General features: G+C 44.4%; 1 protein-coding gene across 1 annotated transcript in view; it reads left to right on the top strand.

Moving 5' to 3' along the window:
• The window catches only part of PGM2L1 (phosphoglucomutase 2 like 1), a 60,948-nt gene that overhangs the window by 5,525 nt on the left and 29,262 nt on the right, over positions 1–26,161 (top strand). The window contains exon 2 of the mRNA XM_053307632.1: positions 19,643–19,810. Within this exon, the coding sequence (XP_053163607.1) occupies positions 19,643–19,810 (168 nt within the window). The remainder of the gene's footprint in view (positions 1–19,642; positions 19,811–26,161) is intronic.

The following is a 26,161-nucleotide window of genomic DNA, read 5'->3' as shown; positions in this document are numbered from 1 at the left end:
TGCAGCATCTAAAAGATTCTATATCAGACCTGCATAAATATAAGCTCTTGGACATCCCAGCAATATATACAATGTGTTTTTAAGTTGCGTTGTGTGTGCTATCATTTGACCTATTACTCTAGGAGGTATTTATTTCCAAAGAGTCTCAATGTGGTTACAACTCCACCAACAATGCAGAAAGTCTAATCTGGGTTGAAAACATTTCCAACATCTGGGTATTTATTGTATATTTTTGCAAGAAGATTTTTGAGGATACCATGGACAGCCAGGAAAACAAACAAATGGATCCTAGAACAAATCAATCCAGAATTTTCACTCAAGGCACAAATGACCAGGCTCAAACTATCATACTTCAGACACATTATGCAAAGATCCAGCTCCTTTGAGAAGCCCATCATGCTGGGGAAAGTTGAAGGCAAGAGAAGAATAGGACGACTAGCAGCAAGGTGGATAGACTTGATTACGACAGCCATGAATGCACCACTGAGAGACCTTAAAGGCCAGGTTGAAGACATATCCTGGAGATAATCTATGTGGTTGCTAAGAGTCGACACTGACTTGATGGCACTCAATCAATCAATCAATCAATCAATCAATTGGGATTCTACTGAATGCAGTATACAAGCCTGCTTTCCATATTTTCAGAGCAGCGCTGTCATAATGATGGGCGTTCTAACTGAATGGCTATTCTAAAAAAACTGTCATGAAGCTGCCTAGTTCTATTCCACTTAGCTCAGGATTGGCTGCACTGACTTGCAGTGACTCTCCAGGCTTCAGGCAGGGGGTCTTTCACAGCACTGCTTGGAGATGCTGCCAGGAATTGAACCTGGGACCTTCTGCATTCTACAACCTCACCCCCTATGGGATGGCTCCCATAAATCTCCTATTGTGTAATAAGCATAGCAAATAGGAGTATGAAGTTTAAGCACATGAGATCTGCACAACATGAAGGTGTCTGTTAACAGATATAATGGAAGAAAAACTCTGATGGAGGAAACTGCCTTTCCTCCATTAGTGCATAGCATCCCTCAAAGCGAGGTGGGACTGAAATATATAGGAACACTTATTCTATTACAGCATCTTATAAAACTGAACTGAATTGTGACCTTTGAGGCCTTTTCTTTCTTGTGACAAACTTGCTTAACTGGGAAGATTTCCCATTGGCTAGTTTAGTGTAAGATCTTGCATTGTATATATGTGGCTGTATTTACAATTGGAAAACTCCTGTTCTTCAGTACTGGGGGTATGTAAAGGAAAGGAAACCCCAACTTCAAGTATACGCTGATGGGATCTGAGCTGTCGGTGACGGACCAGGAGAGGGATTTTGGGGTTGTGGTTGACAGCTCGTTGAAAGTGTCGACTCAATGTGCGGCAGCTGTGAAAAAGGCAAATTCCATGCTAGGGATCATTAGGAAGGGGATTGAAAATAAAACAGCTAACATTATAATGCCCTTATACAAAACTATGGTGCAACCACACTTGGAGTACTGCGTACAATTCTGGTCACCACATCTTTAAAAGGACATTGTTGAACTGGAGAAGGTACAGAAGAGGGCAACCAAGATGATCAGGGGCCTGGAGCACCTTTCTTATGAGGCAAGACTACAACACCTGGGGCTTTTTAGTTTAGAAAAAAGACGTCTGCGGGGAGACATGATAGAGGTCTATAAAATCATGCACGGCATGGAGAAAGTGGAGAAAGAGAGATTCTTTTCCCTCTCACACAACACTAGAACCAGGGGTCACTCCATGAAATTGATTGCCAGGAGGTCTAGGACCAACAAACGGAAGTACTTTTTCACACAACGCGTGATCCACTTGTGGACCTCTCTGCCACAGGATGTGGTGAGAGGTCTATCAATGGCTACTAGTCAGAGGGCTGTGGGCCACCTCCAGCCTCAAGGGCAGGGTGCCTCTGAGTACCAGTTGCAGGGGAGTAATGGCAGGAGAGAGAGCACGCCCTCAACTCCTGTCTGTGGCTTCCAGCGGCATCTGGTGGGCCACTGTGTGAAACAAGGTGCTGGTTTTGACCTTTAAAGCCCTTAACGGTTTGGGCCCGGGGTATTTGAGGGACCTCCTGCTCCCAAGGGTTGCTGCCCGCTTGACAAGGACATCTGAGGGGGCCCTGTTCCGGGTGCCGACAATGAGGGAGGCCCGGCTTTCGTGCACTCGGGACAGGGCCTTCTCTGTTGCTGCCCCTAGACTCTGGAATGCTCTCCCAGTGGCCATTCGTTCCTCAGACTCCATCACGGCTTTTAGAAAGCTTTTAAAGACTTTGCTTTTTACCCTGGCTTTTGCATAATCGTTTTTACTGCGGCTTCTCTGTGTTTTTATCTGTTATCTGTTGTCTTGTTTTTATGCTTGTTTTATATGTTTTTAGCTTGATGTTTTTATTGCTTTTATTGTATGTTTTAATTTTTGTAAACCGCCTTGGAGTTTTCTTTTAACGAAAGGCAGTATAGAAATGTAAAAATAAATAAATAAATAAACAAACAGGATGCTGGACTAGATGGGCCGTGGGCCTGATCCTGCAGGGCTGTTCTTATGTTCTTATAGTTACTTGCTTTTTCCAGTTGTAGACCTTGGGGCCCTAGCTCCAGCAAAACATGAGTCTACTCATGGATTCAGAGGCATTCAGCAAATCAGCTGATAATAGTTGTAAGAATTGGGTAAGCCAATAAATGGAGCAATTTTGCTCACTTTTTCTTTACTACTCTGATTCCTGAGAACCAAGTTTTCTGTTTGGAAGCCTAGAACCAGGGTAGGAAATCGCTTCAACAGGGCTGAATGTATTTGCAGAGTTCAGTCTGTATCCTAGGCAGCTGACTGAGTTGCCCAGATACTTGGAGCCAGTGACTATCTGTGGATGGGTACTGATCTGCAAGCAACTTCCTGTTTGCAGGTAGCATTCCTGTCAAATGACAGCCAGATCCACTGCAAAGATCTGTACTTTCCATTGTCTAATATTGAAGCTGATATGGTTAATTAAAGTTGTAATGCAAATACCTGCAACAATATTAAAAGATTTTTAGGGCAGGACAATAATAAACAGACCCTGTTTATTTCCTGGAAAACTGCATCTCTAGTATAAGTCGATTCTTATGAACTGTTGAAATAGGGTGGTTTGGGCATAAGAAATGCACCTGGTTATCTATCACTATGTTAGAACTTTAAAAAAAAAATTCTTCTCCCTCTCACATAACACTAGAACTAGTGGTCATCCCATAAAATTGATTGCCAGGAAATCTAGGACCAACAAATGGAAGTACTTTTTCACACAATGCATAATCAACTTGTGGAATTCTCTTCCCCAAGATGTGGTGACAACCAACAACCTGGATGGCTTTAAGAGAGGTTTGGATAACTTTATGGAGGAGAGGTCTATCATCGGCTACTAGTTGGAGGGCTGTGGGCCACCTCCAGCCTCAAAGGCAGGATGCCTCTGAGTACCATTTGCAGGGGAGTAAGAGCATGAAAGAGGGCATGCTCTCAACTCCTGCCTGTGGCTTCCAGCGGCATAGGAACATAGGAAACTGCCATATACTGAGTCAGACCATTGGTCTATCTAGCTCAGTATTGTCTTCACAGACTGGCAGTGGCTTCTCCAAGGTTGCAGGCAGGAATCTCTCTCAGTCCTACAGCGGACAACCGCCAGCATGCTACCACTGTGGGGCCTATGATTACATTTGCAGGGAATGCAACACATCACTCTGCTCCAAATGTGGAGGAAGAGGTCACAGTACTGTGAGCTGCTATAAAAGCATTCACTGCAACCTATGCATGGAAGTAGGTCACACGTACTTCTGGTGCCCCAAAGCACATTATAATAAAAGTAATAGAGAAAGGGCAACGAAAGCGGTGAAAGTTGATGAATCAGGGAAATGGGGAGCACAAAAACAAACAGAAGGACCACCTGAAAGACAACCACAACAACAGGATCACCCTGGGGCGGGAGAGGAGATGGACACGCATCTTTTCCCACTGGCTAATCACACAAGCTTGCAGGGTGCATCTAGGGAGACGCAAGACCAATTTTCGTCCCCATGGATGCAGACATCCTCTAAGAAAACCAAACAAAAAAAGCAATGGGAGGATGAAAGAAATGGATTGACCAATCTGAATAGACACCCCAAAGACACGGGGATGGGTCTAACCTAACAGAATAGATTCAAGGTTCTAGCAATCATGGCAGAGGTTCCAGATGCCAGTGATGAATTGATCCCTCCTTCAGACTCGGAAGCTGCCCAACAGGTAGATGAGTTGATCAAAGAACAGAGACAACTCAGAAAGCCCGCAAAAAACAAACGGATATCTTTGAAGCACTCAAGGGCCCCAAAGAAAACTGGACTAAATACACCCAAAACTGTAACCGACCTGGAGGAAGAGTTGAGGGTGGAACAAGACAAAGCAGCAGAAATATGGAACCTAAAGAAAGAATACAAGAGCATTCTAAAACAACACGAAGAGGAAAAGTCAGCCCTATGCCAAGCCATACAAACAAAAGACCCATCAATCCAAACTTCAGGGGGGAAAGACCCCGATGTGGAAAAATTGAACCTAGTCCTAGCCCAGATTAGTGAAGATACCGCAGGACTTAAGTCAATAGACTCGAGTTACAGCTATCAGCTTGCAAGGATAAGAAACATACAGGAGGAAATGGAAGAAATTAAAAGCATCCTAGAGGACCCCCGACAGGGACACGAAGTAACTACCGTGGCCAAAAATGGTGTTACTGATGATTGTATCATGACAGAAGAGAATATGTTAGTGGAAGAAGGGACAGATCCTAAAAACAGCTTGGACGAAAATGTAGAAAAAGAACATCCCTTAGAGGCCTCCCATGAACCTGGGAGCAAAAATGGGTCTATTCTCATCCCAAACCACCCTGCCTTGCCTCCCGTCTCTGAACCCCAAACCCTCTACCCCTTACCAACCCTCCCCGGGGCCCATCTGCCTCAAAGTAGGTCTACACTTTCACGTGAAGTAAATGTGGAAGGGGTAGGAGGTAATACTGTTATAATGGAAGACATGGAGGTAAGGGTTGAATTAACCCAATAAGCCCCTTTGAACAATACTTGACACGATCTGAGATCTAAGGAACAAATGCCTACTATTCTATTTCCTCGCTTCTACGCGAACAGCGACTCTTTGTCTGAATGGGTCCATGCCTTACACATAACACCCTCCTATCATGGGTTGTCGGGCCAATTCCTATAATATACTTACATGGAATGTTAATGGATTAAGGTCACCAAATTGTAGGCAAGAGATCCTACACTTCTTAACAAAATGGAACTATCACATCTATGTTCTGCAAGAGACCCATTTCGAAAATGAGAGCCACTGCTTTTCGGCACAACAGCAATTGACTGTGGGCCCATCCTTCTGGTCCTACGATGGGAGCGGCAATGCAGGGGTAGCGATATTGTTTAAAGACAGACCTCATCTCAAAATCGAGAGGGTATTGGAAATTGATCAGGGCAGACTAATGTATGTAGATTTTACTGTCAGGGGTGACCCAAGCTCGGCAACCACTCTAAGGCTCGACCGAGCCTTTAGACCAGGGATTCTCAAACTTGGGTCCTCAGGTGTTATTGGACTTCAACTCCCATAATCCCCAGTCTCAGTGGCCTTTGGTTGGGGATTATGGGAGTTGAAGTCCAATAACACCTGAGGACCCAAGTTTGAGAATCACTGCTTTAGACTCTGCGCCATATATACCCTGGTACAATCACACCTTAGGAAGGCTCTTTGGGCTAAACTAAAAGATATATGTGACACCAAGCACCACCTCCTGATCACGGGGGATTTTAATAACAGAGCCCAACTGAGCGACAGGAAAGCCTTTTCGGGAGGCCTCCCAGTCTCCCCCTCAAGTCCCTCTCTAACGAATGAGGAAAAAGCTCTCCAACGTTTTCTGAGTGAGACTCTGGGTTTAGATGATAAGGCCTTGGGGGTATATAATGATTTGGATTTCCCCCCAATATGTCATGAAGAGAACTTTAAATCGCAGTATAGACATAAATTTAAAACCAGAGTCAAATTTACATATTACCACCCGAGATCAGCTAGCCGGCTAAATAGACTTTGGGCTCCCCCTTCTTTTGAAGTCTACAGGTGTAAACTAGTACTTACCCCATGGTCAGATCATGCGGTTGTGGGATTTGTTTGTAATCTCTCTCTCAGGTAATTCCACATGGTAAGCCCTTGTGGCGATTACACCCCAAAATGTTAAGTGATGAATATCTCAAAGGTGTCCTTTTATCAGAACTGAGGCGACAGATCCCTCGGCTATTAGAGGCAGAAGATAATCTTTTGGGAGCCTGGGAGACACTTAAAAAGAGGGTGGGCTGCCGTACTAGGGCAGTGACCAGCCGGACATATAAGATAGGGGTCAAAAATTATCAGAAAGTGATCACCCAACATCTGAGGATTGTTGATAAGATGAACAGGGGAGAAGCCTTTGACGTGGAATCATGCCGCCGCTACAAAGAGACAATCGGGACATTTCAAAATGAGCTGCGGCACAGGCGTTTAGAAAATAAGCAGTATCGCTTCAAAGGGTCTGTAGTTGAAAAAGGGGAGTGGGCAAGGGACAAGATGCATGCATCTAGTTTGACATTCCAAGGCCTGTGATCGGATGGAAGTAGCCCACTAATGGCCGACCCCCACGATATGTTAAAGATCATGGCCCAGTTTTATACAAACTTGTATGCATTGAAGGATATTTCTGTAAGGGACATTCAATCTTATCTAGATAGGTTCTGCAGTCTGAATGAATATGGTCTTGGCTATTCCCTCACTGAGGGGGGGGGAAGCTCTTTGACCCATCCTGTAACGATAGAAGAGGTCAGAGCAGTTATCTCAGCGGGAAAGAACACATCGGCCCTGGGGCCTGATGGTCTGATATGGCCTTTCTAGAAGATTTACGCAGACCAGCTACTACCAGTTTTAGTAAAATTATTTAATTTTGTCCTAGACAATGAAATAGGTCCTTTGGGGACGGCCTCTTAATTTCACCCCCCAAGAAAGGTGACACCACTTTACCACAAAACTGGAGACCGATAACCCTCACAAATATCGATTACAGAATCTTTGCCAAAATCCTAAATAATAGATTGGCGAAAGTGGCTCCTAAATTGGTCCACACCTTGCAGACAAGCGCTATCTCGGGAAGAAAGATGACAGACTCATTGTGTCTGCTGAGAGAACTTTTTTCTCTATACAGAATGAAAGTTGGAAAGGTCACCTCCTCTTATTGGATCAAGTTAAGGCCTTTGACAAAGTGAACCACAGTTATCTGTGGACATTGTTGAAAGCTAAAGGTATACCACCCCTATTCGTTACTTGGATACAGCTGCTGTATACGAATGCAAAGGTGACACCACAGATTAATGGATGGCGGGGCGACGCGATCACGTTGCATTCGGGTGTCCGCCAAGGATGCGCACTGAGCCCATTACTTTATGTTTTTGCACTGGATCCGATCCTGATTAGGATTCAGAGAGAACCCCATCTGCAAGGACTCTCGGTCTCTATCCCTCCGCCCTGCGAGATCTTCCCAGGAGGGAGAGTGAGGGGATAGCCAAACCACCTGTCCACTCAGAACCGCATTCTGAGTTTAGGGTAAAATTTGTAGCTCATGCCGATGATGTTACATTACTGTTATCTACTACTTGAGAGATTTGTTATTCACACTTTAAAAATGGAAGGTTAAACCGGATCTATTTAAAGGATCCTCTCAGTTAAGCAGCTAAGGAAAACAATTTATGGAGAGATTCTAGAAGTGGGTTTCTTAAAACCTGATTTAGAACGTAAACGCTACAAACACTGCACTTCACAGTACTTGTTGCAACCCCATCACCCTATCGCTCTCTTTAAGGAGAAAAAAGTCCCTTTCCATTTATGGGAAACAAGGTGGCGCTTATACCATCAAGTACTACCACTTCATGCGGCTAAGCCATGGTTCCCAGAGGACCAGCAAGAGTGCCCTAAAATCACCTGCAAACAGAAAGCTAGCGAGCTAGGTAAAACATTCAGGGAAACCCACTCACATTTCTTAAAAGAGTGTGTGGTAGCCAAAAGAGTGTGGCAGGGAGTAAGCAAGCTGTTAGAGTGGCCTGATTTGGAAAAACAGACTTGGGAAGAACTAACCTCGGGTTTGAGCGATAGAACCTCCTTTCGAGGTCCCAGAAAGAAATCTTCAAGGAAACGGGACGGAACGGGTGCCCTCATACTAGGGAATTGGAACGTTCCCCTTCTCGTAATCAGGTTAGTAAACCTGTATGTCATTTCTGCAATGCTCCTGTGTAGGAATAGGGAGGGAAGACGCGACCAAGAGGTTCATGCAGATGAGACAGTAAATCTCTTCTGGAAAAGTTTGTATGGTTATGTGCAAAAAGACAAGAGTATCTCTTCTAAACAGCAATGGGACATATTGTGGAAATGGACGTCGGATGTAAACCCCCCCCCCATTACCTGATGTGCCTTGAAATCCCCCACCCCCGAGTTACAGTACTACCTGCATATACTTCATAACCTTGTGGGTTTCCAAATCTTTGTGTGTCAATCTTTGTAGATATATCATGTACAAACAACCACTTTGTATATAATTGTGCTTTGGCAACGTACTGTATGCTTTGGTAGTTCGTTAGTTCAATTAAAAAAAAATAATCTCATCCTATTTTGGGGAAGCCAGAGAGGGAACTTGAAACCTTTTGCTCTTCCCAGAGCAGCTCCATTCCCTGAGGGGAATATCTTGCAGTGCTCACACATCAAGTCTCCCATTCATATGCAACCAGGGCAGACCCTGCTTAGCTATGGGGACAAGTCATGCTTGCTACCACAAGACCATCTCTTCTCTCTTGGTGGGCCACTGTGTGAAACAGGATGCATGACTAGATGGGCCTTGGGCCTGATCCAGCAGGGCTGTTCTTATGTTCTTATGAATGGGCGAAACAGCTATTCGAGGGACACTTGTATATGTCATAGAATTTTTTTAGTAATGTGCTTGCTAAAGGGAATTAAAAACAGTTTAAAATTAGTACAATTTCAACTTCAAATGTTATTCATTGTATTGAATGATTACCATATGGTAAATCTGAATCTGAGAAAAAGCTATTTCTCTTGGGCATGCTGTCATTTAAAAATTATTGATTTGATTATTAAGTGTTACAAATCTGTTGAGAACAATAACTATTAAAATGATTACATTCAGAATTTCTTCTAAAAATATACATGTTTTTTTACAAATTCTGATGTAAAAAATAGTGCATCCAGCTAATTTAAGTGGCAGAATTGTTCATGCAAAATTTGGTATCTGTTGGTAGTCACGAAGTATATTCAGAGTTTATTCTAAAAAATACAAAAATAAATAATTTTTCACCCAGCACATTGCAGTTTTTTAAAAAATAGCGCATTCAGCTAATTTCAGTGGCAGGATTGCATATGCAAAATTTGGTATCTGTAGATCATGGCGAAGTATTACTTCATTACACCAACCAACCAATTCTTCAAAATATATAATGGACTGATACTACATTATTTTAGTTGTAATGTATTGATGCTTTTTGTTCTTGAGGATGTGAGAAGATATTAGAACATCAAAGTGAACCAGCTATTCAATATTATTGAAACTGTGTGTACGTATCGGGGAATAAGCCCCACTGAGTACAGTGGGATTTGTATAGTGCCATCAGTGGTATATGACATTATACCAAGTAACATTAGCAAAAGCAAGTGTAGTAAACTTGCATGAAATCAGGCTGTAAGTCTTGGAGACAGGCCCTAGGATAAGTGGTCATAAATGGTTTATTGTTATGTAAATAATGTGTGATTTTCAGGAGCTTATTGGAAGAGTTTTTTATTTCCAAAGTAAAACTCACATAATGTTTGGTTCCTGATGTAAATAATGTAGTTCATGTAACTGCTGATTTCAGGTGGCCAAAGTTCATAAGTCTGTAAGTGCAGAAGTGATCCTGGGCTGCATCCTTAGCACCTTGATTTCTGTGCCAGTGTCTGTCATGCTTAGCAGTCTACTCCTGAGAAAGTCACACAAGAGAATGCACTTCAGCATATGCAGCTGTCTCCTAAAGTGCTGCTTCTGCTGCCATAATGCACTGGGAAGGGGCAAAGACATGACGATGATGGAGGGATGTATTCCAGGAGTCGTCCTCATGCTAGAACACACTGTAGCCATAAAGACAGGAAAATTGGTCTTATGTAAGTTCATACTGGCTAAGTCTGTCATCATATTTAATGAGCCGTGGTTGGGAGGGAGGCTAATCTGGTTTACAGTATATCAAATTCTTAGGTTTATAAGCTTATGGATAATTAGATAAACATGGCTGAGCCATGATGACTGAGGCAAAGAAATTCTAGTCATACCACCAACTTGAGATTTGACCAGAGAGTTTAGACTACACAGCAATGTGAATCTCATCTGGATTGTTCACTGGGTTTATGTGATGATAGCATAATCTCTCCCCGCCACCCCTTCTCTTTTTATTTGCTATTCTCCAACAGAGCCCTAATTGGCTCTTGTCTTAGATCTATTTTTCTGTGCCCACTATGGAAATTTTTCAGTTCATGGAAAAACACTGGTCCCACACCCTGTCTTCATCAGCCCTCACTTATCAGTGATTCTTGGAACTTTGAGTGAAATAGATTGCTTAGCAATTTAAATGTTTATTAAGAATGAACAATTAGTGTGAATTTGAAATGATCAGTTACAGAATTGATCAAATACTATAGAGATTGAAACAGATGTTTCAAAATGTCTCTGAAGGATACTCCCCCCACGTATATGGGAAGAAGCATGCATAAGTTGCACAGAATTTTCAGCAATAGGTCCTGTGAAAACCCAAAGTTCAGTTTTGTGAAGTGTAGATTTCAGTCCCATTGTGAGATCTGGAAGGGAGCAGTGAAGTTAAGCCCAGTTATGTCAGATTAGAGATGGTGATGTGTGGGAGAGGAGAAAGCAGGACCTGGGGAAGAAGCAATGTGAATGCTTAGGAGCTGTGTGGTTGGGGAAGAAGCTGTGCAGAAGGTGTGGCCCACTGAAGCTTTCAGCAGTGTGTGTGTGGGTCTGTGTGTGCGCGCGCAGAAGGACCAGTAATAGAATGGAGAAACAGTTACTTGCAGCATGAGAATCGCTGTTTTAAATCTCTTCCAGGTGTGTTCCTTAGTTGTAAATTAATGAATTTATGGTAGGAATGCATGCTGCTATAGAAGATGAAAGTGCATAAAGGAATGATAGCTAAAATGGACAAAAATCACTGAAAACCTTTTGCTTGGCTTTTCAAAGTCACAATTAACATTGTCTTCATTTTAAGCAATCCATCCTGTTTTACTGTTTTGAAATACTGACGGTTTATCTGCCCACAGTTTGGCTTGTTCTAAAAACAGTCCCATTGTTCTCTAGATGTGAGGCGCAGTCCAGACCACGTGCAAATGGTCTTCGGTGATTCTTCAGCTAGCTGTCCTTTTCTCCTTGCTGTGCTTCCAGGGCTGGTTTTCAGGAAAGAGTTCCAACTCCTGCAATATGCTTTATGTGGAGGTGCCCTTTAAGACAGTTGGGATACTTCAGCTGCTGTCGAATGCTGTAGTTTGCCTCCTGCTCACTGTGGGGTGAGGGGTCCCATTCAGGGTGCTGGTATTGAACTAGAGCCCATTGTGACCTGTATATTTTGTGTGTGTGTGTGTAGTTGGATGATTGTAGACTGCCTCAGCAATTACTTCAAATCTGGGAAGGTGGACTATCAATAGGTTAAATAAATTGTGTTTTGTACATTGTGTGTATATATATATATATTTAAAAGCAGGTACAGGTGCCAGGAAGGACTGTGATAAGACAGAAATTGGCCTGCTTCTGCTAGTTGAGAGAGATGACTTCTCCCTAAGATAGGCTTTGGGCCCTTTTGTGTGTGAAGGAGTACTTGTATGCATATACAGGCAGCATGCAGGCTCTTAAAAATAGCAATGTAGGAAAACTCCAAATCTAATATAGTGTGCCTGAAAATGAAGCATTTAATGTAAAACACGTACAATTCCATGATACAACTGTACGGTCTGATCCCATCCGATGGGAATCTTTCAGTGTCTCCATCATTTTGTTTTCACTCTCCATCCAGTCTTCTTGCTGCTGATGCTTGCGCCTTTTCAAGTGTTCTTTTTAATGGGTTTGTTGCCACCTAGAGTCTTGCTGAATTTGGTAGAATTTAAATGGCTGGTTCCTTTTTAAGGTACAACCTGTCAAAAGTAGAAAATTAGTGAAAAAGCCAAGCTGGCAAAAATCTGCTAAGTGAAGAATTGTGCCTTACAAGATGGCATGTTTCAAGTAATGCTTAGTGGCTCCTCTTAAATGCTATCCCTCTTTTCTGCTGTAGTATCCATTTTACAAATGAATTTATTCCTGTGTTCCAGATAGCCTGAAATTTTGCTTTTGGTTTTGCTTACAGAAAAGTAAAGATCTCTAAATTGAGTTATGTTGCCAAGTTGTGGAGTTGCAAACTTGGTGGGAATGATGCAAGACTGTTTTGTCAGGCTGTGGTGATGAAAGCACTACGGATTCCTAGATAATAGCAGAGTTCAGCCAAAGTTAATTTATTGAGGCCCATGAATCATATCTTTGCTGTACAATTCATAGTTTACACTTGCCCACACTTAGCTGGGGAAAGTGTGTGTGTGCGCTCCATCCCTGCTAGCCAGTTCCTGAGTTGTTCTGTATCTGCAAATAAGAAAGGAGGGTGTCCTGATGAGGTAGTGTTGTGACACCGGGGAACAGCTCCCATCAGCAGGTGCATAAAGCATTAACTGCACAGAAGTAGATAGAAGGGGGCCATAAGAACAACCCTGCAGGATCAGGCCGAAGGCCCATCTAGTCCAGCATCCTGTTTCACACTGTGGCAAATCAGATGCCTCTGAGAAGCCCACAGGCAAGATCTGAAGGCATGCCCTCTCTCCTGCTGTTGATCCCATGCAACTGGTATTGAGAGGCTTCTTGCCTCTGAGCCTGGAGGTGGCCTATAGCCACCAGACTAGTAGCCATTGATAGACCTGGCTTCCATGAATTTGTCTAAGTCCCTCTTAAAGCCATCCAGGCTGTTGGCTGTCACCACATCCTGTGGCAGAGAATTCCTTAGGTTAATTGTGTGAAAATGGACTTCCTTCTGTCAGTCCTAAATTTCTTCAGGGCTTCTTGACCATAGAAGCCCTGGAGAGGCACTGTTATTGGTCTCCAAGTCAAGAGTTCTCAACCTCGGCTCCCCAGATGCTGCTGGACTTCCGCTCCCATAGCAGAAGGTTTGCAAGAGAAAGGGACCCTTGGTGGCGAGCGGGCGGTGGGGTGGCGGGGTTGAGAATCCCCTGCCTGAAGGTATTTGTTTGCTAAGCTAAGGGAAACGTTGAAGAGAGTTTTGAAAACACTTACAGCTTCATAGTAGGGATGGGAAGCTTGGCTGTGTGCAGCACCATCGCACAGCTGCCCAGAGCAAGCTGAATGAGGGCTGCCACCTTGCCACCCACACAGTTGCCTGACTATGCACCCAACTCTTCTCTTGTTCTCTCAGCATACACTTTGGTTGTGTGAACTGGACTATGACAGGCTCTTGATGTAGATGTTCTCATTCTGTGGTGAACCATGTTTTATTGCAATCTACCCAAGGGAGATAATGTGTTGACAGGCTTGTTTTTCAACAGTTGCAGAATTGCAAGTCATATAGCTCCATGACTGGCTTCTGCTAGTACAGGGGTTCCAAACCTTTGGGTCCCTTGATGATGTTGGCCTATAAATCCCATCATCCTCAGTTGCAGTGGCAGACGGATGATGGGAGTTGCAGTCCATCACCTGGGGACTCAAGGTTAAGAACCCCTGTGCTAGCTGTTGCTTCCAATTTGTGGTGGGATGGATCTTTGCATTTGACCTCCATAACGGAGCTGCTGAGTTGATGAGAGCAGTACCTGGAGGCTCTACACACAGGGCTTCTACCCCAAATCTACTTCAGATTAGAGTGTGTGCATTCACACACTAGCCAAATTTACCCCGAAGCCCCTTTGAGATTCTTGGACCCACTCCACACACAAATCGAGCTTTGTGATGCAAATTCTAGCTTATCTCAACATATTTCCAGATGTTTTAAATGCTGGTTTTAAGCTACTTTTTCTTAAAATGCTGGAGCAAATAGGGAGAGGCACTGACATAGAATCATTAGCATGATAAGAGGGATGTTCTCTTTAGAAATGCAGATATAGCTCACTCCCCCCCACTGGCTAGAGGAAAACACGGAGACATGCCATGTGAACTTGTTTCAAAACAAAATCCGAGAGCAGTTGGGAAGGGCTGCTTCCCCCAATGCCATGAATGTAGTTTGAAGTGGCTTTGCTCAACATTTACCCCGAAGCATGAAGCCATGTGCGATTGCGAATTACTCCCTGGAAATGCTCACTCAGTTAGTCCACCAGCCTGATAACCATGAAAACAAACCAGCTAAAACCTTTGCACCATTTGTTGCAAATCGTGACCTTGGAAGTTTCCAGCCTTAGAAATCTTGATCGTGGTCTAGGAGGTCAATGTGATACCTGTTCCCTGCATTAGGTCCCTAAGATTGCAATCTGAAGCACATCTACTTGAAATTGTTCTGCTGAATTCACGAGGCTTAATTCCATATATTCCATATAAATATGTGTAGAATGAGAGTACAGATGTCATTAGGACATATAGTCAGTGCAAAGAACACCTGCCAGAACATATGCACCCAAGCTCTCAGAGCGTCAGGGAGCCCTTGCTTCTGGTTGCCTGCAGTCTTTTTAAAAAAACTCATCCAGCCTCTCAAAAACCAAATTATTTCCCCTAAAATTGAAACGTGATTTATTTTTATTAATTTATACAGTTTATATACTACCCTTCCTAAAATGGCCTCAGGGCAGTTTACTTTAAAATCAAAAACACACAATACAACAATTTAAAAAAACATTTAAACCAGATTAAAATTAAGATTAGATTGTTTCAGTTATTAAAAGTAAAGGTTTAACTGGAGCCAAGGCCTGCTGGAGCTTAGTATCAGAATCCGTTTTCAGTGCCATGTCTTAGTCCTGGGAATACAAGGCAAGAACCACTGATCCTGTGCAGAATACTTCTCACTGAATAAAGCACTCTCTGTATGAGGACTGGGGTTAGGGACTGTTTTGGCCCAGGAGGCTGCTCTTGTGGGTGCCTTTGCCTCGCAGCACCGGGGAATCGGGGTGGTAGAGGTGGACAGAGGATCCAATAGGAAGCCAGGGTCCTAGCTATGAGGCTTGGGCAGTGCCCTCGAATGGGAACACTTTCTGGAAAATTGTCCAATTCATAATTTCCCTGCGTCACTGAAGAGGAAATGCTACTTTGGAAGAGTTGTCTCCACCTTGTCGACGTTAGCATTTTTTCTTCCACTGGAGGGTCCTTCTGGGATTACAGGCTTCCCCACACATGAGGATTGCTGCTCTGACTTGGAAATAAACACATGAATCTTCCTTTTTGGTTGTTGCTTACAACCAGTACAGCGTGCTGATCTCCACAGCTTCAACTGGACTAAATCGCCTACCTAAAATCAAGTACTCTGTTTTAAGTGGAATGTGGCTTTGTTTGTTAGCACGTAATTGCGAAGTGGCTTTTACTGTGAGATGCCGCATAGAAGTCAGAATTGTGGGTCGATATTCAGTCCCATGTGCTGCATAGCTACCTTCCTAGCCAGCAGGAAATCCTTTTGGTCTGTCAGGACTTCCCGCACATCCGTTCTAATACCAGCCAGCCCTGGAGCCCAAATAGCTGGAAAACTGTGCAGTGACTATAGGAAACTGCCAAATACTGAGTCAGGCCATTGGTCTATCTAGCTCAGTATTGTCTTCAGAGACTGGCAGCGGCTTCTCCAAGGTTGCAGGCAGGAATCTCTCTCAGCCCGATCTTGGAGATGCTGCCAGGGAGGGAACTTGGGACCTTCTTCTGCTCTTCCCAGAGCGGCTCCATCCCCTGAGGGGAATCTCTTCCAGTGCTCACACTTCTAGTCTCCCTTTCATATGCAACCAGGGCAGACCCTGCTTAGCTAAGGGGACAAGTCATGCTTGCTACCACCAGACCAGCTCTCCTCTCCACTATCCTTTCCCTTTTGGAATATGTAATATTGGAAGTCGGCAGGCTGAGTGGTGCCTGGTAGTTGCTGGCCCTAGGAGCTGGCTGACCTCTTGGAGGTAAATGTCAGGGCTGCTCACACACCCTGGAGACCTTGGATGCCATTGCCTTTTTTAAACCTCTGCTATGGAGTATGATTTTACTCAGCGTGCTGCCAAAGACCGCACGAGAGCCAGGCTGTACTCCACTGTACAGGCAGGTTTGCTGAGCAATTGCTCATAAGCAACATTAATTGTTTTATTATGTAGTACAAATTGCTTTCCAGATCATTTTGTGCTGTCAGCCAGCCAGTTCTGAGTTCTGGCTGAAACTTGAAAGCAACAATCTGCAAAGGCGGTTGTGATTACACTCCCACTTCAGAGAGTCCTGCAGCACAAATGTTCTCAGAAGTCACCTCGGTATTTTTCCCTCCATCTGAGAATATGTTTTGTTGCTTTTAAAAACTTAGTAAATAAGATTGGAATGAATTGCTGGTGTTTGATACATTTGTCCATGGGATATTGTATACATTAGGACAGCTGTCAGCCAACAATTACACTACTTATGAGTAGTCCCATTGAAACTGATGTAATAAGTTAGTCATGGTTTGTAGTTTTGGTATCTCTGAATAGATGGCATATGAACAGGCCACTTCTACAAATTAAATTATAAAAATATGAAAAGAGGTATGAGTTATGTTTTCAGACTCATACTTTAAGAGTTGGGCCATAGATATAGTTGGGGGTGATGGGAACCTAGAGTTGAATTGTGCTTGACATGACTAAGACTGCAGAACTTTTGAAACTGCACATATATAGACATTTAGGACCAATAAAAGGAAATACTTTTTCAAACAGCACATAATTAATCTATGGAATTCCCTGCCGTGGTATGTGGAGATGGCCACTAGCTTAGATGGCTTTAAAAGGGAGGCTTAGACAAATTCATGGAGCACAGGTCTATCAGTGGCTACTAGTCGGGAGACTATAGGCTACCTCCAGCCTCAGAGGCAAGATGCCTCCCAATACTACTTTCAGGGGAGCAGGAGAGAGGGCATGCCTTCATTTCATGCCTATGGGCGTCTCAGAGGTATCTGGTGGGCCGTTGTGTGAAACAGGATGCTGGGCTAGATGAGCCTTGGGCCTGATCCAGCAGGACTGTTTTTATGTTCTTAACTTGTTTTCAAGACAAAATCACCTTTGAAAAAGAAGGATTTTTAAAAAATATAATTCTGGTTGTGGGTGTAAACTCATATTTCTGTTCTGTGCTTGGTATGTTTGCCTGTGTCTTCATGTTCTGCCGTCAGGCCCTGGCCTTAGTGGTGTGCATCCTGTACGGTTGCGCAAGGCACTGTGCTTGGGAGGGCGCTGCAGTGATGAGGAGCTTCCCTCCCAGTGGGGCCTCTTGCCTGCCTCCTGCTGGTCTCTTTCCTTGTGTGTGCTGCAAGGGGGCGGCCCAAGTTACTCAGTGTGGAGGGCAAACGGTCTTGCAGGTGGAGGCAGCAGGTGTATGTCTCTATTCTGTTCAGATGGAGCTCCATCAGGTTTGGTGTCCTCTTGGCTCTCAGTTGTAGGGCTGGGGCTAGCTAAGGGAGCTGCTAGCTTTGATGGCAGGCAGTGAAACCAAGAGCCAACTGCTGCTCTGAGCTGTGTATGTGGTTTGCCTTCCCTCCTTCTCGGTGCCCAGGTGAAGAGCTAGAGCTGGAAGGTGCGGGGACCTCATCTCCTTCCAGCTAGGCTTTTCTGCAGAGCTTGGGCTAGGCTGTCTGTGGGAGGCAGCAGGCCGTTGTAGGTGTCCCACTTGCGCAACAATGCAGCTGAGATAATTTGAGGGAATCTCAAGTTACTTCAGGCTTGATGGCAAAGCCATAAGCCCAGAGAGAAGAGTGACTGCCAGGCTGGCACCCATTAGAGGCATCTGGGCCTTGTTTGTGCAGCAGTGCCTGACCTAAGAGTTGATGAGCAGTTGTTAGGTTTCCGAGGGTACTGTTTCTTCTGGTGACACGTGTGTGTGTGTGTGTGTGTGAGAGAGAGAGAGAGAGAGAGAGAGAGAGAGAGAGAGAGAGAGAGATGCAGAAGCATCCTACCCACTGAAAGGAGGTATTGACCTTGGGAATCAAGCTGGAAGGGTGCAGCAAAGAAAGGTTGTACAGCCATGTACATCATCTGGGACCTATTCAAGTGGACACAGCCCTGCACTTGGGATAACATTGGGGCTGCAGCAAGAACCCGAGAGGAGCTTTTCCAGATGGAGACTTTACTATGTCTTTCATTTGGGGAGGGTGTGTGTGTGTTCACATATCAGCCATATTGGGGAAGGCGTGTTCTTGCCATGGCTCTGATGTTACCATGTGTCAAGGGTCCTAAGTGTCCATTGGAAGATTGTGGTGGGGGATAATCTCCCCCCTCCCCTCCAGTATAGAGCTGTCAGAAACTCTCTTGGCATGTGATGATCAGTCACCGTGTGCCATTTCAGCTGAAATGCTGAGATGTTGACATTTGGATCCTCATTAGTGTGGGCTTTGCAGTGTTCATTTTTCTTAGCCAGCATCTCGCATTCTCAGTAAGTTGTACAGTTGCACAGCTGCTAGGCTTGGGGTGGGGTGAGATCACCGCTGCACTCTAGAGGTTCTGTGGTCTGGAAATCTTGAGGGGCATTTAGTGTAACCAATGGGACTCCTCGGGATTAGGACGTCCTACTCATAAGTAAAAATTAATGAATTGGCATGCGGGTGAAAATATTGCCTTCAGTACCTTTTTTTGAAGGTATTGAGCAGACAACTTCATCCACTCTTCTGTTTGGTACCCTTGTACCCCCAGATCCTGGTGTATCTGCTTTGTATCTTGATAAAGCTCAGGAATATGCCACCACTTGCTGGCTCCTTATTTACTACCTGAGTTTGCCTTGGTATGGCAGTAGGAGACCAGACAGACTGGAACATCCCCAGTTGGATTATTGGAACCCCCTGGGTGGATTAAGCTGACCATGCTGGTTGACTAGTTATTTGTGGAGTATATTGAGAAGGCTGCTAGTGGCCAGACAACTTAGGATTTATGCATCTTGTCAGCTGGGGTACTTTCAGACAAGAGTGTTTTTCAAGTTAGGATAGTAAACCAGTATCTGATCCCAGTTTGATATCCTGACTTGCTCATAAACTATGCTTATAACAAACTGGGATTTGTTGGTCTTGTACGTAATGATGAATCCCAGTTTGTTTTAGACCAAGAACAGAAGCAGCAAGCATCCTCTCCTTGCATGTGCTTAGCCCTGGTGTGTGTGCTTTTTTTCATTCCTTAAATAGCAGGTGGGGGAGCTAGCTGGATTTCACTGGCACTTGATAAGTGGTGGGAATTGGCTCTTGGGTTCAAACCCTACATTAGATCTTGGGTATTTGCAAAATTATTGTCTTTGTACTCTGGCATACGCATATGACAAGATAATTTTGTAGCTTTTGTTGTCTGTGGTTGTGAAACTCAGGAGTATTCCTTGGTTCATTTGCAGAATCCTAAAACAAAAGAGCAAATTGAAAACCTGTTACGAAATGGAAAGAATAAGGAGCTACGGGACCGTCTGTGCCGCAGGCTTACTTTTGGGACTGCTGGACTCCGTTCTGCCATGGGGGCTGGCTTTTGCTACATCAATGACCTTACTGTGATCCAGTCAACGCAGGTGAGTTCCAGGGAGCACCGTGAAGGCAGAAAAGCCTCCTAGTAACTCGTGCTGGTGGTCTCTTCAAGGTATTTGCCTTGAAGTTCTCTTCGTTATTCTTTTTCTAAACCTCTCTAGTTCAGCATCCTGTTTCCTCTGGTAGCCAAACAGATGCTTCTGGGGAGCCCATAAGCAGGAGATGAGGATAGATTCCCTCTCCTAGTGTTGCCCCTCCACAGCCAAGGCATACACCCAGCAAGATACATATTTAGGTCTCTCATGTACATGATTTCTGTGGTTAAACATCTGGCTAAGATGTTTAGCATACTGACTAAACATTGTGAGTGAAGAGTGCTTGTCCTATTAATTTACTCCTCCAGAAGCATGTGTGGGAGAGGGAGAGAGGGGCGAGGAGGAGAGAGAAATGTGGGAAGAGGGAAGAGGGAGTGAGAAAATTACCCAAGGGGGTCTTCTATATGCAGGACTGGGTGAGTGCAGCTTTAAAAAAAGTGAGGTTTACAGCCCCTCCCTTATCTTCAGCAGCATAGACTTGAAGGAACAACCGAGCATGTTGGTGTGGCCTACCCAAAACTGCCAAGGAAGCAAACTTGGCTTTTCACTTTCTGACCCATGTGTGGTGTTGACTTTGGAGCTGTTCATGCTCTGACTGCATGGCTAGCACGTGCTGCCTTTGTGTTTTGGTCTGCGGAAAGCATGAGGAGCTCTGGATTGGCTGATAAGGAATAGCAAGCATTTTTGGCCAAAAAGCTTCAGGCCAGACTCAGAGAGTCTCTGAGAGAGTGCTGTTTGATTTGCTTTGTGGGTTACATTCCACACTGGTTGTCTGTTTACTTCAGTAAGCAGTTTGGGTTGCAGAAGATTAAGCAAGCATTCTTTGCCACCTGAGTTAAATCCAGTTTGCCCTGAACTTGAGGGCTTTCTGTGTATACTTGCTTGCTTGTTTATTTACGAGTGCTTTGTTTCCATTCCGAAAGTGCTCTGGGGTAAAGGCTAAGACTGGGAAATACTTTGGAGGTAGGGGGCGGCTGTGCTGCCCGCCACACTGATAATTTCAAATGGCCTTTGAGCATTTTTGCACTGATGGGAAGAGAAAATACATGTGATCCAGTTTTGCCGCCTCAAGTGGCTACAGCACACAGTCTGAGAAATGTATCCACAAGGCCACTGTACCGTAGCAGTGGGTCCCCTGCTGGATCTGGCTCCCTCGATTGCCTCGTGGTGTTGGTGCCACCCCTGTGACCACTTGGGCATAAATGCATAGAGGTGGGCCTGCCCAGAGCATGGGAGCGCACACTCATGCTTGCTTTCTCGTGGGTGTGGCTGTGCATGCAGCCTCCGCAGTAACTCTTGCAGGATCCAACTGAAATGTACAAAGAGTAACTTGGAGTGTCTGTTTTGATCCAGCTGTGGCTCAGTGGGGCTGGGATGGGTCTACCCCCATCTCAGGCAGGGGAAGATAACCTCAGCTCTCCAGCTGGGGATGATGGGAGTTGTAGTTCTACAGCTGGAGAGTCAAGGTTGCCTACTGCTGATCGAGGGTCTTGAGTTGCATATTTATTTCCTGCTAAAGGGCAATGAGGACCACCACAACCTAGAGGCAGGGCTTATGTCCTTGTAACATTTCAGTCTTTGGCCTCTCTGGTTGCTTGACTGGAAAGGACTTTGCCTGAGATCTGAGCATGTTGCTGCTAGTCAGAGTAGATTTATCAGTGTATAAGGCAGTTTCATGTCTCTGGAAGACTCCATGGATACTTTATTGCTCATAGGCACCGTATCGACTAATGTGGGAAGAATACTGTGCCGCCGCCACCCCCCCACCCCCGGGACAGTTAATTAGTAGCTTCTCCTGCAGCATGTCTTGGCTGGCTTGTGAATGTCATGTGGAACTCTTTGCTCTGCCAGCACTTGCTGTGGTGCACCTGCTCTCTGCTTCTTGCAGACTCTTGTTTGAGTTGCATTCGGCAGGCTGGTACATGGATGGGGAGTTAGTTGGTGGCTGTCGTTCCCTCGCAACTCCGTGATTCTGGAGTTTCCTTGTTCACCCTCCTCATTGTTTCTACTTTGTGGATGGATTGGGGGCTCAGTGGGGCATCTTCCTAAGTAAATATGCACAGGTTGCAGCCCGAGAAACTGGGACAACAACTTGCACACCCAGGTTCCTTCTTGCCTGTGATCTAAAATAAAAATGAGCAGTTTCTGAACTTCTGAGTTTGTGTTGGATAACTGCTTCTTCTAGTTATTCTCCTGTGCAACATAGAAGTGGTCTGAACCGGCCCACTGTGCTCCTGACCTGGATTTATGAAACCCTGGGCTCTTTGGCATCCCAGCTAAATCCATGTTGCACTCAGCATGACAAGGGAAAGGCTTTGCATGGAGCATCAGATTAAATCATGCTAACTAGCCGGTCAGCAGTCTCGTGACTGAGGTTTGTGCTGGCTGAGGCAGCAGCAGCTTAGTCAGCATTCAGGTTTTGAGCCTGTGTCTATGCTGGCTTTGTGCTGAGTCAGAGAGGAGGCAGCCTATTCCTTGTGGTCCAGAATGCCAACCATGCTGGGATGTGGGAAATTGAAAGAGAAGACACGGAATGGGGGCATAGCTCAGTGGCAGAGCATCTGCTTTGTATGCAGAAGGTTCTAAATGTGATCCCTGTCATATCTAGGTAGGGCTGCTGGGAGAGACGTCTACCTGAAACCTTGGAGAGCCACTGCCGGTCCGTGCAGACTGAGCTAGATGGACCAAGGGCCTGACTCGGTATAAGGCCACTTCCTGTGTTCCTGTTTTCAAAATTGAGGCCATGCAGTGTTAGGGTCTTAAATCTATAAATCCAGAAGTTCATTCCCTCCCTCTCCTAATATTCTTGGACTAGATGGCTTCTCTATAGGAAATATTTTGAAGTCAAAAAGGTTGTGGCCATCCGAATTAAGTGCATGGCCAGAGGTTGTTGAGCTTCTTTTCTAAATTGGTTTCTAAATTGTGGTTTCTAAATTGGTTTCTAAGGCCTGCTTTTCCAAGGTTTCTAAATTGTGGTTTCTAAATTGTGTTCTAAGGCCTGCTTTTCCAAGGTACTGAATATTGTTTTCAAGGAACTTGCATTCTATAACATTATGTTGCTGGACTTGCAGGTGATGCTCTGTTCTGATAATAATGTGTTACTAGTTCTGATTTTGCAGGTGATCATTTCCTTAAGGATAAGGTGATGTGATGACTGAATTTGCAGTGATGTGATGCAGGATTGGTGATCAGTTGTTTTATTTCAGCTCTCACGAGTATCTACATGGATTAGGAGGCTAGAGGAAGGCAGTGCCAAGAGGCTTGCTCATGGCTTTAGCAAGGTCTGGTGAACTGGCTGCCACAAGGTGGTTTTCCCTAATAGCCAGGAAGACATTTGGAGATGCTGGTTGACCATGAAAGGGGTACAATGCTCTTTGACTTTCTTTGTGGGGGAGGAGAGACTTTCTTCTTATTGATGTTGTAGTCACTCACATGGTGAAGGCATCCCTTCTCTCTGTAAATGTTGCTCTTTAAGTTTGTTTTTTTGCCGAATCTATCACTGTTGTTGCATATATAGTTTGAGGGCCAAACTATAGATGATCATCATCAGGGTTCAGGAAATCCACTAGTCTACTTGTCTGCAGTGAGTGAAAAATGATGCCTGAGTGAAGAAAATCCTCACAAGTGAATCACCAGCATAGCTCAATAAGTAAAATTTGTGTCTGCTGAACAGGACCAACATTTTTGACCCCTGATGATTATTCTCTTTTAGTGCCCTGGGTGGCAGGAACTCAAGTCCCAAGTAATCAAGAGCATCAGTTGGTTTGCTGTATAAATCTATGGCAGTCTTGCTGTGCTCAATAGTTGGGAAAAATTCAAGGAAAGATTATTTGTGAATTCTCAGCAGTGGTGTTACAAGTAAATTTGATCACCAGATGGACAGTGTCGAGTTGCTTCTTAAATTGTTCCAAACATTCTTTGTCACTGGTCCTGATTACAGAGATAACAATAAAACACGGCCATATAAGTGATTTGTATTTAGGTTCTTGTATTTGGCAATTAAGGAGAGCCAAGTTTGTCCTTAAAATAGAGTGGCTTAAGACCAAGCCAGTTGTTCTACTGTAGTTGTGCTTTGCCCACTGGTAATGGTTTTTGTTAAAAGTAAAATTATTTCAAGTAAGAAGCAGTGTAAGGTGGTAACGGTAACTTCTGTAGGGAGTTCATTGAACATTTGGTTTAAAAACTCACTTAGAATATAATCGCATGAAGTGGTAAATTAGTGTAAAGTGGTGACAGCAAATGTTATACGGTGGTGTTATCAAATCATCACTTCCATTTTCAGTAGGAAACCATTAGTGTCCTTGTACGATGGGCAGGGACTCAGCAATTTAAGATTAGCTGACTAGCCAGCCATTATTTGTGCTTGTCACTACCACCACCCCACTTTCCCCCCCAAATCCTTTCTGGCACACAGGCAGATGGCTCAGAAGATAAATAGGTCTTCTGGCACTTGTACTGGGATGAATAGATGGCAGGGAAAAGTGGGAGCCCTCTCCTATTGCTCAGAAAGTACAGTCAACCCTCACCAACCGCTAGGGTTCCGTTCTGGCAAAACCTCGCCATTGGCAAATTTGCGATTGGCAAGGCATTAAAGTCTATGGGAAATGGGGTTAGGGGAACCAGGACTGCAAAACGGCCTAAAAATAAAGGAAAAAATACCAAAAAATGCTAAAAGATCACAAAAATTCCTGTAATACTGCCAAGAGTGACCAAGAAGAATGAGCAGATCGAACCTCTGTACATTTTTTGAACCTCCCCAAATCACTCAAAGGCATTTTAAATTGGCAAGCAGCAGCAAGGGTCACCAGGAGGAATGAACAGATTGGGAAACACACACACACCCCGTGTGGTGCTAGGCAGGCTGTGCGAAGTATTTGGTTTGACTGAAGTGTTGCACAGGCCTAATAGTCAGGAAGCTGCCACTGGCAACGAGGAGCACTGCCTTGTAATCACTGATGGCGGATCTATTGGTGGGAACAGGAAGAGGGCCCCCTTGATTGTGGTGCACAGGCCTTGGAATGGCATCTCCAGAGAGGTGCATTTGACACTCCCCTGCTTTTTCGTAGGCACCCCAAACAGCTCTTTTGTTCAGAGGGCATGTTTTATAGTTAAGCCATTTTTGACTGGGTCTGTTCTTACTGGGTCTGCCCACCCCCATTTTTATTGCTTGAGGATTTGTGTGTGAGATTTCTCTCCCCACTCCCCCCACGTCAACCAGGAGGCTCACTAAGAGGCCTTGAGTAAATCATTCTGCTTGCAAGCCCGATGTAAGGTTAAAATATTATATTGTAATTGCCCAGAGATCACTAGAGATGTGAAAAGAATTTGAATCCATTCGTTCGAATTTTTTGCACATCCTTAGAGATCGCGGGATGGCATATGAAAGCAATCTAAATTAATGTAAGAAAAATGCCTTGTTTACTGTATAGTGTGGTCCTTGGGACAGAATGTTCTCTCTCCATAGGTACAGTGTTGTTGATTTGCCTTGTGCTGATGGGCTAGAGAGAGTCTAAAGCCCCAGATAATTGTACTTATTACTAGGGATGTGCACAAATTGATTTTGTCAATTTGATTTGTGCCCGAATTGAATCACCCTGATTTGTTTTTTGTCCCAATCTGTCCCCCCAAATCACCCCAGATTCGATTTGGATTTAATTCAATTCCATTTGGATTTGGCTTGATTCGGACCACTTCTCAAGGTCCTAGGGGCACCAAATGTGGGTGGTGCGTAGGTCTCCATTGGTGCCACCTACCAGCCAAATTTCAAGGCAGTGGAGGACTTGGTTGATTTTTAATGATTTTTCTTTTAGTTTTTACTGATTTTGTATATTTCCACCATAGGAAATAATGGGGATTGTCACCCTATCATAACCCTAACATGGATCCCCAGCTTTCATTTTTTTAAAAAAAGTTAAATTCTAGCCCTTGTAGAAGTGGAGTTATGGAGCAAAATGAGTGGTCACTATTCTTCAAGTGTTTAGATTCTTTGGGCTATAATAACTTCTTCTCATAACAAATCCCTATGAGGATTCATTGCACATCTTCATTTCTTCGGTTCATTTTGACTGTCATTGGACAGTGCCAACTGCTGTCAACTGCCATGTGTCAACTACACACACACACACACACACACACACACACACACACACACAGGTACTCAGTTTATTTTTAAGGACTTTTTGAAGGGTTTCACTTTGGTGTCTTCATTACACACCTTCATTTCTTCGGTTCATTTTGACACCATTGCCTTGCAGGTGGGGAATTAGTGGCATCCCATGTGTTAATTACCCCCCAACCTGC

This window comes from Hemicordylus capensis, chromosome 3 (assembly GCF_027244095.1).
Source record: "Hemicordylus capensis ecotype Gifberg chromosome 3, rHemCap1.1.pri, whole genome shotgun sequence".
Classification (NCBI taxonomy): domain Eukaryota; kingdom Metazoa; phylum Chordata; class Lepidosauria; order Squamata; family Cordylidae; genus Hemicordylus; species Hemicordylus capensis.
This window is presented reverse-complemented; position numbering and strand designations above follow the sequence as displayed.